We start from the raw sequence: 14,097 nt of genomic DNA, 5'->3' as shown, positions 1-14,097 counted from the left end.
GCAAAATCCACTCATCGTGGTCAAGGGGCTTCTTAACAAATATACCTATTATTATTGATTTTTTTCTTTGGACAGAGACTCCCAGGAAGGAGTTTGACCATCTGGGGGTCGCGACCCCTGAACTCTGCAAGAAGAATGACCTCCAGGAGGACTACGTGGTCGTTGGAGAACGCATGGTTGGACAGTACAACCCACTCACTGAAGGGAGTCTGGCAGATAGACTACTCTCTGAGTGAGTACCATTTATTAACAGATGAGTGTGTGCTCCCTATGTGATGACAGTGAAAGACGTGCTTACCTGTCTTTGTATTAGTCTAAAAAAGACACCTTTTTAACACCCGTGAGTGTTTTTGCACAGGTTGTGGGGGGGGGGGGAAGGTGTATAGGTATATGAATACGGATATAACATTATTCTCCCAACTAAAATCGGAATTCAGACTTCTTGAATATTTTTTTTTTTTGTGAAATTCCATGGCTTTTAGAGTCAAATGATAAAACTATCATGCAGACTTGCCCTTGAAAAATCACTTTCGTTATCTTTACTACGCAAGAGCTTGTAACCCTACCAGGGCGCCACAGACTTTGGCGGTGACTTAGCGACCCTTTGGCTACTTAGATTTTTTTTCAGAGAGGAATATCGTGCCTGATAAAAGAGGAATCAGCATACATACATGTATGGGTGGGCGGTTGGTCAGTCGGTTTGAAATCTTGCATTGCTTGGTAACAGTGTATTTTGGCAATGAACCAGGGAAACTGAATAACTGTCTCAGTTATAACCCAATGCTGATTTGGCACATATTGATTGGACTGAAGACATGCAAGACTCATTTTCCAAATGTTCCAGGTACCATGTCGCAAGGGTGTTGGTTAATTACAGCGATGAAGAAGGGACAGTCTTGCAGGAGACGTTTTTTCTCAATTTTCACACAGTGTTTGTAAATTTTGTATATACGTTTTTTTGGAGTGAAGAGTGATGATACATTACATACTCATGAACATTCATGACAAGTGAAAAGTATGAGTTATCCTTTGGATTTATGTATCTTTGAATCTAATGAATAATCATGTCATATCAGATATGAAAATGAATGTTCTTGATTTCAGTGAGGAGATTTCATCAGCCAGAGAACTACAAACGGAGATCATCACGGCAGCCTTGGAAGAAATCGATACCTTCTGTGAGCACCAATCGTGGCTCGCTGATATTCACCGCTTTGCTCGCAAGTGGAATAAGGACACCGTCTTGCAGTGGAAGAGAGCTCAGGCATACAGCATAGAGGTGGGGAAAACCTTGTATCTTGTCAGTTCTCGTTCAAAATTCTGTTAGTTGTATATAAATCATTAATCGGTCAAGCCCCACATTACATTACAGAATTATTCAAACTTAAAACCCGATCACGCAGTCGATGCCTGTGAAGTTCCACAGATAAGTGTTGTTTCAGATCCCATTTCACAAAACAAAAGTCACGCTTGGTGATCGTGCATTTGCCCTTGCTGCCCCCAAATTATGGAATAGCCTGCCATTTGACATAAGAAGCTCTCCATCCCCGACTCTCTTTAAATCAAAGTTAAAAAACATATCTCTTTAGCTAAGAAAATTTGCTGTGTAGAAATAAGTAAAAAGAGCTCTGAACAAGCGCAGTTGCTGTGCTATACAAATTAATGTTTATTATCATTATCACTATTATAATTTTGATACCTTCCCAGACCAAACTCGGTGAGATTCGTGACTGGTGCGAGCAGGTGAAGAACGTGGACCGGAGCTTCGTGACCCAGAACGGACTCTTCCACATCGACTGCGGGGCCATCCAGGAGGACCTCGTACCTCTTCTTAACAACGCGTTCAGGGATCTTCTCAACTTCACAGCCAGCGAGGCAAAGAACCTCTCCATGGAGTTTATGACGGAGATCAAGGGCGTGGTTATGGTGGGTATCATTCTTGTTTAAACCTCTATTAATAAGTCCGCATACAATGTTTAGAATTCCATAGGTAGATATATACAGGAGGATATGTGTGAATTTGTCTTTTGTGTTGGTGATTTCAATCTAGAACAACCATAGCCCACAATCTTTTCACCTTGAAATTTAGAAGAAACTTTAGCAAGTAGCCGCACAAGATTTCTATAGTTATTTAGATAACCTTTATTTGATAAGAAGAAACATTAGCCCTATTTTACAGAGGCGATTTTTAATTTATGTTCTAAAACCATGTTTTATGGACATATTTCACACGTTTATTCATTCTTGGCCTATATTAGAGCCCAATGATTGAAAATTAGTCAATTCTGTATATCAATTAGCAGGAATAGTGAGCTCATTAATGCCATTATCACAGTAACAACTGCAAACTTACATTAGCCCCTGTGACAAAAGCGCACTTTCATTATTAGACTCTTTCAAAATTTTTTGGCTGAATCCGACTGCATGTATTTCATTCCTAAATCATGGTTTGAAAACCATTAAATCGAGTTCTCATCTTTAGATTGGTACAGTGTAGGTTGGATTGTCTTTCTACACTGATTCTCTTCAATACACTGAACGATTATCACCAACTCTGTCTGTCTATTTCTTCACCCACTTTCAAAAAAATTGAGTCATCATCGTTAAACCGGTAGTTTGGATCTTCCTTCTAAACCATGATTCTCTTTCAATACACAAATAATTATCACCAATTCTGTCAATATCTGCACCCACTTTTAATAGATAGGCCCGTATTTTGAAGTCAGGTTTAACTTAGACCACGGTCTAACTCTCTGCTAATCTTATGGGGAGCCAAAAATCCAAAGATTCTGTTTGTATTGTATCTTTTTTGAGTTTACTATTTTGTTTCCTTTCATATTAAAGAAAAATACTTCAGTTGTCATTCCCAGATAAGTATGAATGATTCGAGTGTTAAATGAATTAATAAATTGAATGTGTACTGTTAAGGATTTGTGCTCCGATTGGCTCTCCATACTTAAACCACAACTTTAAACCAGGGTTTAATTTAAACCCGAGTTCAGAATACGGGCCATAGTTTTTATTATGCACAATACTATCAACGTTACTTCCACAGGATATGCAGCATTGTGGTCAATATAAACTTGCAGTCAAGCGAAAGGTGACATAAAAATATTGTGATCTTGTTGTGATACAAATCCCAAATACCCCATTCCGTGCATGCCTTTCACTCTCATTTCTGTGCATCCCAAACTGCCATTTCTATGTTCCCCACAAAGCTGCCATCAATACTTGTATTTTTATTGCATATATAAAGTTCAGTTGCCTTGGCAGAGAGAAAGAGAGTGTGTCAGGAAGAACTTTCACTATCTACTTACATGTAAATTAAAGCTTGATGTGGTGCAATTTGCTTTAATTATATCATCTGTGCTCCCAATGTGAAAAGCTCAAGTGTAAATTTTGATGTTTTGTAGCTTCCCAATATCTTACATGCAAAAGACTGTGTTCTACTGTGTTACATACAAGACATTGTCAGATGAGACAGACAACAAATTTGAGACAGTGATACCTGAGAGAGACCAGGACAATGGTGTTCAGAATCAGTCGATATTGGAAAGAGATTAGACATGAGACACAATTACTGTCTCAATATGTCTCAAGACACACAAAACTTTAATTAGATTAGAGAACTAATTAATTAGAGAACGCAAGTCCTTAGCCATGGGGAAATTAAACCATACACAATTTGCTAAAGGCTTTATTTGCCTCCACAATTCTGTCAATGCTAACCTGTCGGACTAAGGAATGAAAAAAAAAACAGGAAAAAAATTTTGACCAAACTCAATATCATCATTTACTTTATGTTGGTCAACAAAATTCTTAACAATCTCAAGCTATAGAATTTTAACAGGTCTCAGTCGAAAAGACATTGTGTATTAAGCATATATGCTGAAAAAGAAAACTTTTTTGCTGGTTCACCCGGCTGGTTAATGAGACTATCATTTTATCATTCTCACAGGCCAATATCTTTTTTTTCAGAGAATTTATATACAAGTACAGTTTTGTAGGTTATGCCATCAGTAACGTGCATTTGAATTTCGTCATGATCTTGCGGTCGACGGCTGAGATCAAAAGGAGGGCTGAAGAAGCCCCTGCCCCCTAAAGTCTTAGGAATCAAAAGTGCGTATTCTATTTTTAGGGTAAAAGGTACAAGGTACAGAGCTGCCAAGTAGTACTGATTTTCCGTATTTAGTACTGAAAATAGAGAAGAATGCTAATGGTTTCATGCAAAATACTGATTTCTAAAGTTTCAGTTTATGTGTTGTCCTATGGTATTCCTGTGAAAATACTAATTTCCCCACCAAAATACTGATTTTCAGCCTTGAAAATACAGAAATGTTCTTGTTCAAGTTGGCAGCTCTGAAGGTATTTAGTGTTTGTTTCTCTGTTGGCATTGGGCCTTTAATTCTCTGAGGTGAAATTGCTTTTTGTTTGGGTCTATTTTGGGGATGACTAGTTTTTCTTCAAATCTTGGCTCTTTGTTATTTTTAAATTCTCTTCTACAGCCGCTGTATTGTTTTCCCAATGCATGCATCTTTATTAAGAATGTTATTTAAGTTTCAGACACAGATTCTAAACCCCTTTATGAATTCAGGCCTATTATTCTGGCTTATTTTCTCCTGCAATTGCTGACCAGTAATGCTGCCGTATCATTAAATCTACAGTTCAGTATATACATGTTCATGCTAAGTTTCTCGGAAGAGGCATATTGAAATGATGTACTTTGTGCTCAATGTAAGTCTTTCTTTTGCTGTATGCTGTATTCTAATGTGCAACATATACAGGAACTACTACATTTTTGTCTTCGACCATGCTATCTTTGTCACATTTTTGCATTTGCCTACCTTTTATCATTATACTACTGAACTTCAGAGTTGCATGCCACATTTTCCTTGCTTTACAAACACAGTATTCATTTGACCAGACACTATCTCATTGTATTTTCAAATCCATAATACACATGGTTCTGTTATGAGTTTCTTGTAAATACGATATTTAATTTCATGCAGTTTCTTTTTTCCCTTTCTCTTTTGTACCAAATGGCTAAACTAGTATGACATAATATCTGTAACATTATACATGTAGTTTTTTCCTGCCCATCTTATGTCAATTCACTGTCCCTAAATATCCTTTTCATGCAGCAATTACATCAAGATTATAATGAAATATTTCATTTTTATGGTATATGCATATTCCTTTTCCTTCTGGGATATTGAAATTCACTTTTAATACCCTGTTCAGGGGACAATTTTCCTAGTATCGCATCGCAATTTGCTCCATATTTTTGGAAGACTACTATGCATAAAGTATCTTGTATACATGTAGCATATTTTTACATAGGACTGTACAGTACTTAGTTGAGAGCTTATCTCTTACTACCAAAAATGCTATTCAAATTTGTGAAGCAAAATTATTTCCTGCTGACACTTGTTATGAAAAATATTTACCTTACGTCAAGAATAAGCGTTCAAGCTTCTCTGTATGACATGGCTGATATGCTGAAATCTACTACTGGTGTACAGTATAGCACCATATTTCATATTTAAAGATCTAGCTATGATTTATTTTCTGCATTGCCCCAAAATAAATTTTCCCAAATGAATAATAGCTTGAGATATAATATGTTCCATAGAATGAGTACACATAGTTTGATAATGAAAGGATGCCTAATACTATTCAATAAATAAAAAGAGGCCAATTTCAAATCCATATGGTGATGAATGATATATGGATTTGCCTATTCCAGAGGAACCAGCGTTAAAGCGCTTAATTTACAGAATCTCACCCAGGTTTAGATAAATTTATGAACGACTTGTTTTTCGTTGCAGGGTATGAAAGAGAAGAGCACTGATGTAAAAGATTTCGCTGACTATGCCAAGCAGTACAACAGGTATAAGATTAAGATGCCTGAACTACAGAAAGAAGTAGAATATGTCAAGTCACTCTTTGAGGTGAGAAAATAACTGATATTATAAAACGGGTTCAAGGATGTAGCCAATGGTGAGTGCGTATTCAAGTCACGTGTTCATGCTTTAATTATGCGCAACCTTCCAGTCGTGCATTTTTTCGTGCAGCACTGTGCATTTTTTGTGCAGCACTGTGCAATTTTTGTGCAGCATAAACTGATACGCGTTCAGTAAAAGAGGCTGGCTAGGATTTTGATGCGCTTACTTAGGCGCGCATAGTAGATACGCCTGTGATGTCATAATTGACAGTCTTGTGATGTCTTCGTCTGTGCGATCGTACACAAGTTGGAGGGATTTGAACAAGATTTCAATGAAAAATTCATTTTGCCGACCCGTTTTATAAAACAATTAATGCACATTTTAAGATTCGTGATGTTAGTGACGATGCGAGCAACTCTCGGGCATTCACAATATTATGCAAAAGCACTCGGCGCAAGCGCCTCTTGCTTTCGCATAATTGTAAATACCCTCGAGTGTGCTGCATCGTCATAACACACTCATAAATGTGCATTAATTGTATAATATTGAATGTGATGATGATGATGATGCACAGCATTTGTATAGCGCCATATATCTGTCAAAGACATTCAATGGCGCATTGGAGGAGCCATCCAATCTGGGTCGCCTACAAGGGCACGCACACAGAACTGTGACCCGCAGGTCTCTCCTCTCGATATAATTGGTTGGGGGAATGCAGGTGGACCACTACACTGGGGTATCCCCTACTCTTATTTGACTAGTGCAGTGGGATCTTAATGTGCAAAGGTGGTGATTCTCCTCTACAAGGGGCCTCCATTTAGCGTTCTATCCGAGGGACAGAGTTTTTTCCACTGTAACATAGCCTGCATCTATGAAACATGGGAGAGACGTTTACACACAAGGCACTTGCTTCAGTCATCTGCCGGGGGTGGACTCGAACCCACTATCTTTGGTTCGACGGGCAGACGCTTTTACCGACTGAGCCAACTTCGCTTTCATATGTGATTTATTAGGTGCCATTTCCATTTTAACTAAAAGCTTGCAAGGTGCATGCGACTTAAAAAGTTAATCTAAAAAAAAATAGCAGAAAAAATAATAAAAGACATTAGTGAAGGTTTGAGGAAAATCCATCAAAGAATAAAAAGAATATTAGAATTTTAAGTTTGGTGGAAAATCAACAAAATGTTGTTTTCTCACAAAATCAAAAATACTTTTTATTGTGCCTTGAGTATATAAATAACACAAATGAACTTTCCCTTTTAAATGATATAAGTTTGATCTTAAAAACTTGTGACAGAATTTCCTAACGCTATATCTCCATCATTTTTTTAGCCCATAATTAGAGTGTAAGCAACCCTTCTGGCCCTCATAGCTGGCGGAGGGCAAACGGGCTAGTCAGTTTTCAGTAGCATCTTCATCAATTTAATCCTCACTTTACCTGTTCCTCTCCAGGGAGATGGGAGAAGGGGGGGGGAGTTGTTTTTCAAAGATTGAATGTTACTATTAAACACACCCTTAATGTCCCATTTGTGTTTGTTATATAATGCACTTTGTATTGGTAAGATTGCTCACAGGTTATGCTACATGTACATTTATTGTATCTGTCACATTAATTTGTTTTTCTTGAAGCGCCATGAGCACCGAAAAGTGGATCTGTGCGCTACATAAATAACCACCCACTATTATTGTTGTTGCTGTTGTTGTTATATGTATGAATACAATGACCAGTTAAATAATCTTGAATCTTGCACTAGGTGATTCGTCTAAGTTATCGTTCCCTAACCCCGGAAGAGGAAAAGTGCGAGGAAGGGGTGTGGCAGAATTGGGAGGCATTCTTGCTACAGCTTCAGGACGCTGCTGAATTCGTCAACATGCAGACTCCCATTCAAATTGGCAACCTTGATGAAGAATACCAGGTAAAAAACCAAAATCATTCAGTTTCCCCAAAGTCAAACTTAATTAAAATGTGAATTTAATAAAAGCATTTTTAAGTTATGCCTGAAAAAGGAACCTTATCTGCAAGCATTCTGCTTCTAAAGTTCCCTCCAAAGTTCTGTTTTATGTAATTTATTCATGTACATGTAGCATATTAATTTAGAATGCTTGTTATCTATATTTCGCATTTATTGTATGTACAGTATGTAAGAGATGTTCAATAGTTATATAAAAGTTTTGTAACATCTCAGATTTGTGGAAATGTAACTAATGAAATGAAAAGATAACTCTTATTTGAAAAAAAAAGGCGGTAGAAATTTCTATCAGGCATTTCATCACAAGGGTCATTATTACTCCGGCTTTAGCTCGAGCTACCATTACTGGCGCTCAATGCATGCAAGGAATCAATCCTGCTGGGTACCCATGGGTCGAGTGCAGCACAGTGTGGATAAATTTCTTGCTGAAGGAAAACACTCCATGGCTAGGATTCAAACCCACGACCCTCTGTTTGAAAGGAGAGAAGTTAGAACCACTATGCACTTTTTATTAACAACTTTTATTAGACAGAGTCCAGGTTAAAAACAATAATGCTGTATGATTCTTGTGACAATATACTCTCATGATGATAACAATAAATATGCAACAATAGAGTGTTTCTCAGCCCTGCATACTAATACGCTGACTTAAGCGTGGCTACCCTAATTAGTTGCTCGAGAATTTTTTTCCTGCCATTCACCCATTGACTACACCTAGGTGGAGAGTGGCAAATGTTGATAAATGCCTTGCCAAGGGATGTACAGGTAAGTGATTTGACTGGATATGAACCTCTGACCTTGTGATTGATAGTCCAAAGATTTATCCACTGAGCCATACCTCCTCGTCATGCTTTTGTATTTGAACAATTTATGTTTTCGTTCTTAATTACAATTCAGCTTTTATACAGCGAAGCCAAGAAGATCTCCAGTGAAGCTTCCAAAGGCATCTTCTTGGACCCATCTCAGAAACCCATGATGATCTTAGACAAGCTCTCTCAGGTAAGATTTCAACCTTTGCATTTGATTATTTTGTGAATTTCTTATATATTTATTCTTTTTTTTGGATGAACTTTGTCAGGGAGCGACACAGTCAAAAAGTTTTGTCTAAGTATGAACCATTTTTATTGTCTGTCCTCTCAGCTCTTTAACAAGTTCACCAGGGTCAACAGCCGCATCAATGAGTGCAGCGAACACAAGATGAAGATCACTGGTCAGAAGTACGATGTCTCCGAGCTGACAGAGATGTTTCAGGCCATGACCGTCAGGCACCAACTCTGGAAGTTTGTTGAAGTCTCGACGGGTGGCATTGTGGATTGGAAGCAGATGTTGTTCAGAAAGGTTAGTCGAAAACAGTTGTAAGCTGGAGGTTGTAACAGAAAAATCCCCCCAAAACTTGGGTATGTGGTTGTCGATTGGTGTACACCCACTTTGTCTCCTTACCGGTTGGCACCATCCCGCATGGCCTCAGCTTTTTTTGTCTGCTAACACCAAAATTCAACCCTCTGGCTTTTCCACAGTGTTTGGCTTCACAGTTTACAGTGCTCATGTACATATTTACAAATCTAAATTTACCGTATGAATATATTCAATTAAAAAAAAAGATTATTGGAAAAACATTCTATCTATTAGCCATTAAGCGCACTTGCCATTTTAACAAATTTCTAGCTAGGCTGTACTCATTTCGTCTAATAGCCACTTTGTCTAACACCGCTCACTCTATGACCTTAGAATCATTTATGAACTAGATTTTCATTTGATAATGTTATAAAAAATAATAAGGAGATGAAATAGAACTTGGACCAACTTGGCATTCGACTGAATGGGGATAAGACGAAGTGGGTATTGTACAACGCCTACTTGGCTTGTTGTACGCGATCAAATGGGAGGCTGAATGTCACACATTTGTACCGTTGCACACAAGACGTACCATCCAAAATGTACCATTGCACGGCTTTAGGAGGTGACGTCACAATGCGATTTCATTGAATAAGGTGACAATGCGCGTACAGCCCTCTGGCTAAATGCGCAATGCTGTCATGTGCGCTTGTGGGCCCGGCTTGTGGGATTTTGCTTTTCGCTTTCAATATTTTTGCTCCCTTTTCATAGATTACTTACTTACTTACTTACGCCTATCGCCCCTCCTGGGACATAGGCCGTCAACAAAGTTCCTCCAGGCAGAGCGGTCCTGAGCCAGCGTCTCCAGTTCTTTCCATGTGCGGCCCATCCTCTTAACATCTGCCTCCATGTCTCTGCGCCATGAGTTACGAGGCCTTCCCCTCTTCCTTTTTCCTTGAGGATTCCATGTCAATGCCTGTCTAGTAATATTAGGCATTGGTTTCCGTAGGGTGTGGCCAATCCACCGCCATCGTCTCTGCAAGAGCTCTGCCTCAATGGATTGCTGATGAGCAATCTCCCACAAGTCTTGATTACTAATTATCTCAGGCCAGAAGATTCTGAGGATACGCCTAAGACAAGTATTGATGAAGGTCTGTATTTTCCTAATAATGGCAACAGTAGTTCTCCATGTTTCTGCACCATATAGGAGGACCGGCTTGACAACTGTGTTGAAGATGCATATTTTAATGTTCCTTGGTAGTTTTGTAGATCGCCATATGTTATTTAGCTGATGGAATGCTCTCCTTGCTTTCCCTATCCTTATTCTTACATCTGCATCTGTCCCACCTTGTTTATCCACGTTACTTCCCAGATATGTAAAGCTTTCAACCTCTTCCAGTGATTTATCTTCCAACCCGATGGCAGTTTGATTTGAGGAATTGATTCTTAAAATCTTGCTCTTTGTTTGGTTAACATTTAGTCCAAGGCGACCTGACTTATCTCTAATGATGTCAGTTTTATCTTGCATCTGCTTGTGAGTGTGTGAGAGCAAGGCGATGTCATCTGCAAAATCAAGATCATCCAGTTGCTGCCATAGAGTCCACTGGATTCCATTCCTCTTGTGAGTGGTGGAGGACTTCATAATCCAGTCAATGGCCAATAAGAAGAGATTTTCATAGATTACTGGAGGGAAAAACTATGATTCCGAGGCGTTGTACAACACAAATAGCGAATATTCTTATTCGTGCAATGGTGCGAGATTTCGCATTCGGTGAAAGAAACGCTCTATTCAACTCGGCTAATGCCTCGTTGAATAGAGCATCTTTCTTTCACCTCATGCGAAATCTCGCACCATCGCACTCATGCCTATTCGCTATTTGTATATTAGACCAACAAATGAAGTGTGGACCAAATGGCATTTGGACCACATTGATAGTAGACCAAATGGCCCGTATTCTGAAGTCAGGTTTAACTTAAACTCAGGTTTAAAGTTGTGGTTTAAGTATGGAAAGCCAAAAGTATCACAACTTTTATCAAGTTGTATGTTTCTTATGTTTACTTTGCTCTTTCCTGATTCATCGATATTAAAGACAATCATTTATATATACTTCCTACACAATTATAAATGATTTGAGAGCCAATTGAGCTGAAGTATGATGTTTCTACTGTTAGTGACTTATGTAACAATTGGCTGTCCATACTTAAACCACAACTTTAAACCTGAGTTTAAGTTAAACCCGACTTCAGAATACGGGCCAATGGGTTTAGCCCCTGTGGTATGAGGCTATCTGAGAAGTAAACCACCTGCTTGTAGACCAAGCGGAATATGAAAAAAATAAATTAAACTTTGAAATTGATGCACATTGCCTACCTGTGTTTCACTTCAAATACATGGTCGTGCCCCTACTTGTATGCAAGAACTTGTCCAAATTCATATACCCAAGCTTGATCTCCATTCTGGTTCACAAAATATTCTCTTTACAATTATTGTCATGACCAAATCACAAGGGGATCAGGCTTTCCAGAAAGCTGCACCAGCGTAATGGGATTCTCTTGACTTGGGCAATTCAAAGTACATTTAAAAAGCCACCTCCTTCAGAGTGTCTAATTATTAATTAGACTTAAAGTTAGGTTCAAGCTGTATTTTATATTCTGTGAAGTATATATATATATATAATCTATATCAAATGTATAATTTTTAACCTATGATTCTAACCATGATACCGGCTTTTCATCACGCATAGAGATCTGTAGGTGCCATGTCTAGTAAGTAATGTACTGTTATTATTAGTATATATTATATACAATTGTTGCTATTAGGATTTCAATAATATTAATTTTACTTTGCATCCTATTCCAGATGAATGTGTCTAAAGCTATGTCTAAGGTGACAGATTGGCAACAGGCTGCGGGCCAGCTCAAACAGGTGTTGCCCCAGGGCGATCTAGTACTGGCCCATTGGTACCAGCTACTCTCAGACTTCAAGCAAGACTTGCCCCTGCTCCTCAAGCTTTCAAGTGACTGCCTCAAGGTATTTTGATAACTTCATCTTTATTTAATTTTGATTAATGCACCTTTTTTCATTTCTATAGCAATCTTGCAAACTGAATTCACTTTCCTTGGCATTAAAGATTAATAAAAATAGTTGCAGTAAATACTGATTTCATGAGAAAGTTGGTGAGATGTAGGTTGATGGTGCGAATATCATCCTAGATTGGTTACAGTTGAATGAACTGAATTTAGTGTGATGTCATGAAGTCTAAGATGACAAGCGATCATACTGAAGATTGCAAACACAGATAGGCACATATGGGACTGTGTATTATTATTGCTGGCGAAAAGACCTGTCATCTTCAATGGTGAAATGCCATGCCATGCGTGGAGGAGCCATGGTGTAGCGGTTCTGACTCTTGCCTAGTCCATGTCTGTTTATATACAACTGATGTGTTGGCTGATTTGGTGGAGCATCTGCCTTACAACCAGGAGTTGAAGCCCTGGCAGCAACAGACAAAAGGACGTGAAAAGGTAGGAGTTGCTGCTACCTTGTTAGCCGTTAAACAATCTAAGGGACAGAGCAACATTGATCTGAATTGTTGGAGCGTTTCTATTTCTGATTTCTATTTCGAGCAATAAGATATGGATTTTCTTTTTTTTTGTATTCATGATCTAGTCTCGCCACTGGAAGTCCCTATTCCTAGCCCTGGGCCAGGTGTATGAGCCTGGACGACAGTACTACGTACGAGAGCTCCTGTCCTACAACCTGAGTGAACACAGCCTGCAGATCAGTACCATATGCGCCGGAGCGACGGCAGAGTTTGATCTGGAGCAGAAACTGGTCAAGCTGAGGAAGGTCTGGGAGGAGAAGGAATTCAAACTTGCCAAGTACCTCGCACCAGGGAAGGAAACGTTTGGTGAGTAGATTTACAACAAACAGAAACAAGTAGCTTGAAGGATTAACCCTAGTGCTGGTAACAACTTAAGATATAATATTCACACGATTGAATAAAACTTACTCACAAATACCTCGATGCTAAGCAGCCATGGATCAAGGATTCTATTCAAGATTCCATTGGATAACAAAGTTATTAATAATAGTAACTATATGCAACAGGGTCTGACCGCTTTGAAGATAAACTCTGGTACTGGTAAGAAACATCTTGTTAGAAATGTTCACAGAATCGAACAAAACTTACTCAGAACTAGAATTTAATTCGTCATGCGGACGAATTAGGTGGTCTGTCATGATTTGTCATTCAGTGTCGGCTAATGTATGAAATAAATCATTTAGATATGATTGATAATCTTGATCGTAGACATCCTAAGAATAAGTTTTGACCATTGCTAAATGTGATTATTGATGTGGTGATGACAATCGTCAGATATACATATTCAAACAGATATATACAATATAGATGATTATATATACATGTATAGATGGATGGAGCGATGGATGGATCAAGTGATCGATTGAGAGATAAATGATAGGTGGTTATATTAATAAAACATAGATAGACAGACAGACATATAGATAGATAAATAAATAGATAGATAGAGACAAATAGATTGATATAGATAGATAGCCGGACAGACATACATTACATATAGAAAGATAGATAGAGACAGGCAGATAGATTGATGGATATATAGAACGATAGATAGATATACATATCTAAACAGATAGATATGTTATATTAGACAGAGTGAGAGATAGACAGATACATATACAAAGTAGGTAGATAGACAGATAGACATATATATGGATAGATAGATAGATTTATAACAGATAGCGGATGGACGGATATGATTAAATAGATATAATATGAAAAAAAGTAATTATAATCTATTTT

At 38.2% G+C, this 14,097-nt stretch overlaps 1 protein-coding gene across 8 annotated transcripts in view; it reads left to right on the top strand.

Annotated features, from left to right (window-relative positions):
• Positions 1-14,097, top strand: part of LOC121426935 (dynein heavy chain domain-containing protein 1-like) — a 118,893-nt gene that overhangs the window by 20,578 nt on the left and 84,218 nt on the right. For 7 of the 8 annotated variants that reach the window (XM_041623348.1, XM_041623353.1, XM_041623352.1 and 4 more), the window contains exons 17-26: positions 76-232; positions 1,105-1,279; positions 1,708-1,926; positions 3,056-3,100; positions 5,829-5,951; positions 7,700-7,861; positions 8,813-8,914; positions 9,056-9,253; positions 12,111-12,281; positions 12,921-13,161. In XM_041623348.1, the coding sequence (XP_041479282.1) occupies positions 76-232; positions 1,105-1,279; positions 1,708-1,926; positions 3,056-3,100; positions 5,829-5,951; positions 7,700-7,861; positions 8,813-8,914; positions 9,056-9,253; positions 12,111-12,281; positions 12,921-13,161 (1,593 nt within the window). The remainder of the gene's footprint in view (positions 1-75; positions 233-1,104; positions 1,280-1,707; positions 1,927-3,055; positions 3,101-5,828; positions 5,952-7,699; positions 7,862-8,812; positions 8,915-9,055; positions 9,254-12,110; positions 12,282-12,920; positions 13,162-14,097) is intronic. The other variant, XM_041623350.1, reaches the window with a different exon arrangement.

The sequence above is a fragment of the Lytechinus variegatus genome, chromosome 13 (genome assembly GCF_018143015.1).
Source record: "Lytechinus variegatus isolate NC3 chromosome 13, Lvar_3.0, whole genome shotgun sequence".
NCBI classification, from domain to species: Eukaryota; Metazoa; Echinodermata; class Echinoidea; order Temnopleuroida; family Toxopneustidae; genus Lytechinus; species Lytechinus variegatus.
The sequence above is the reverse complement of the archived record's forward strand: the minus strand, read 5'-3'. Positions and strand labels throughout refer to the sequence as shown.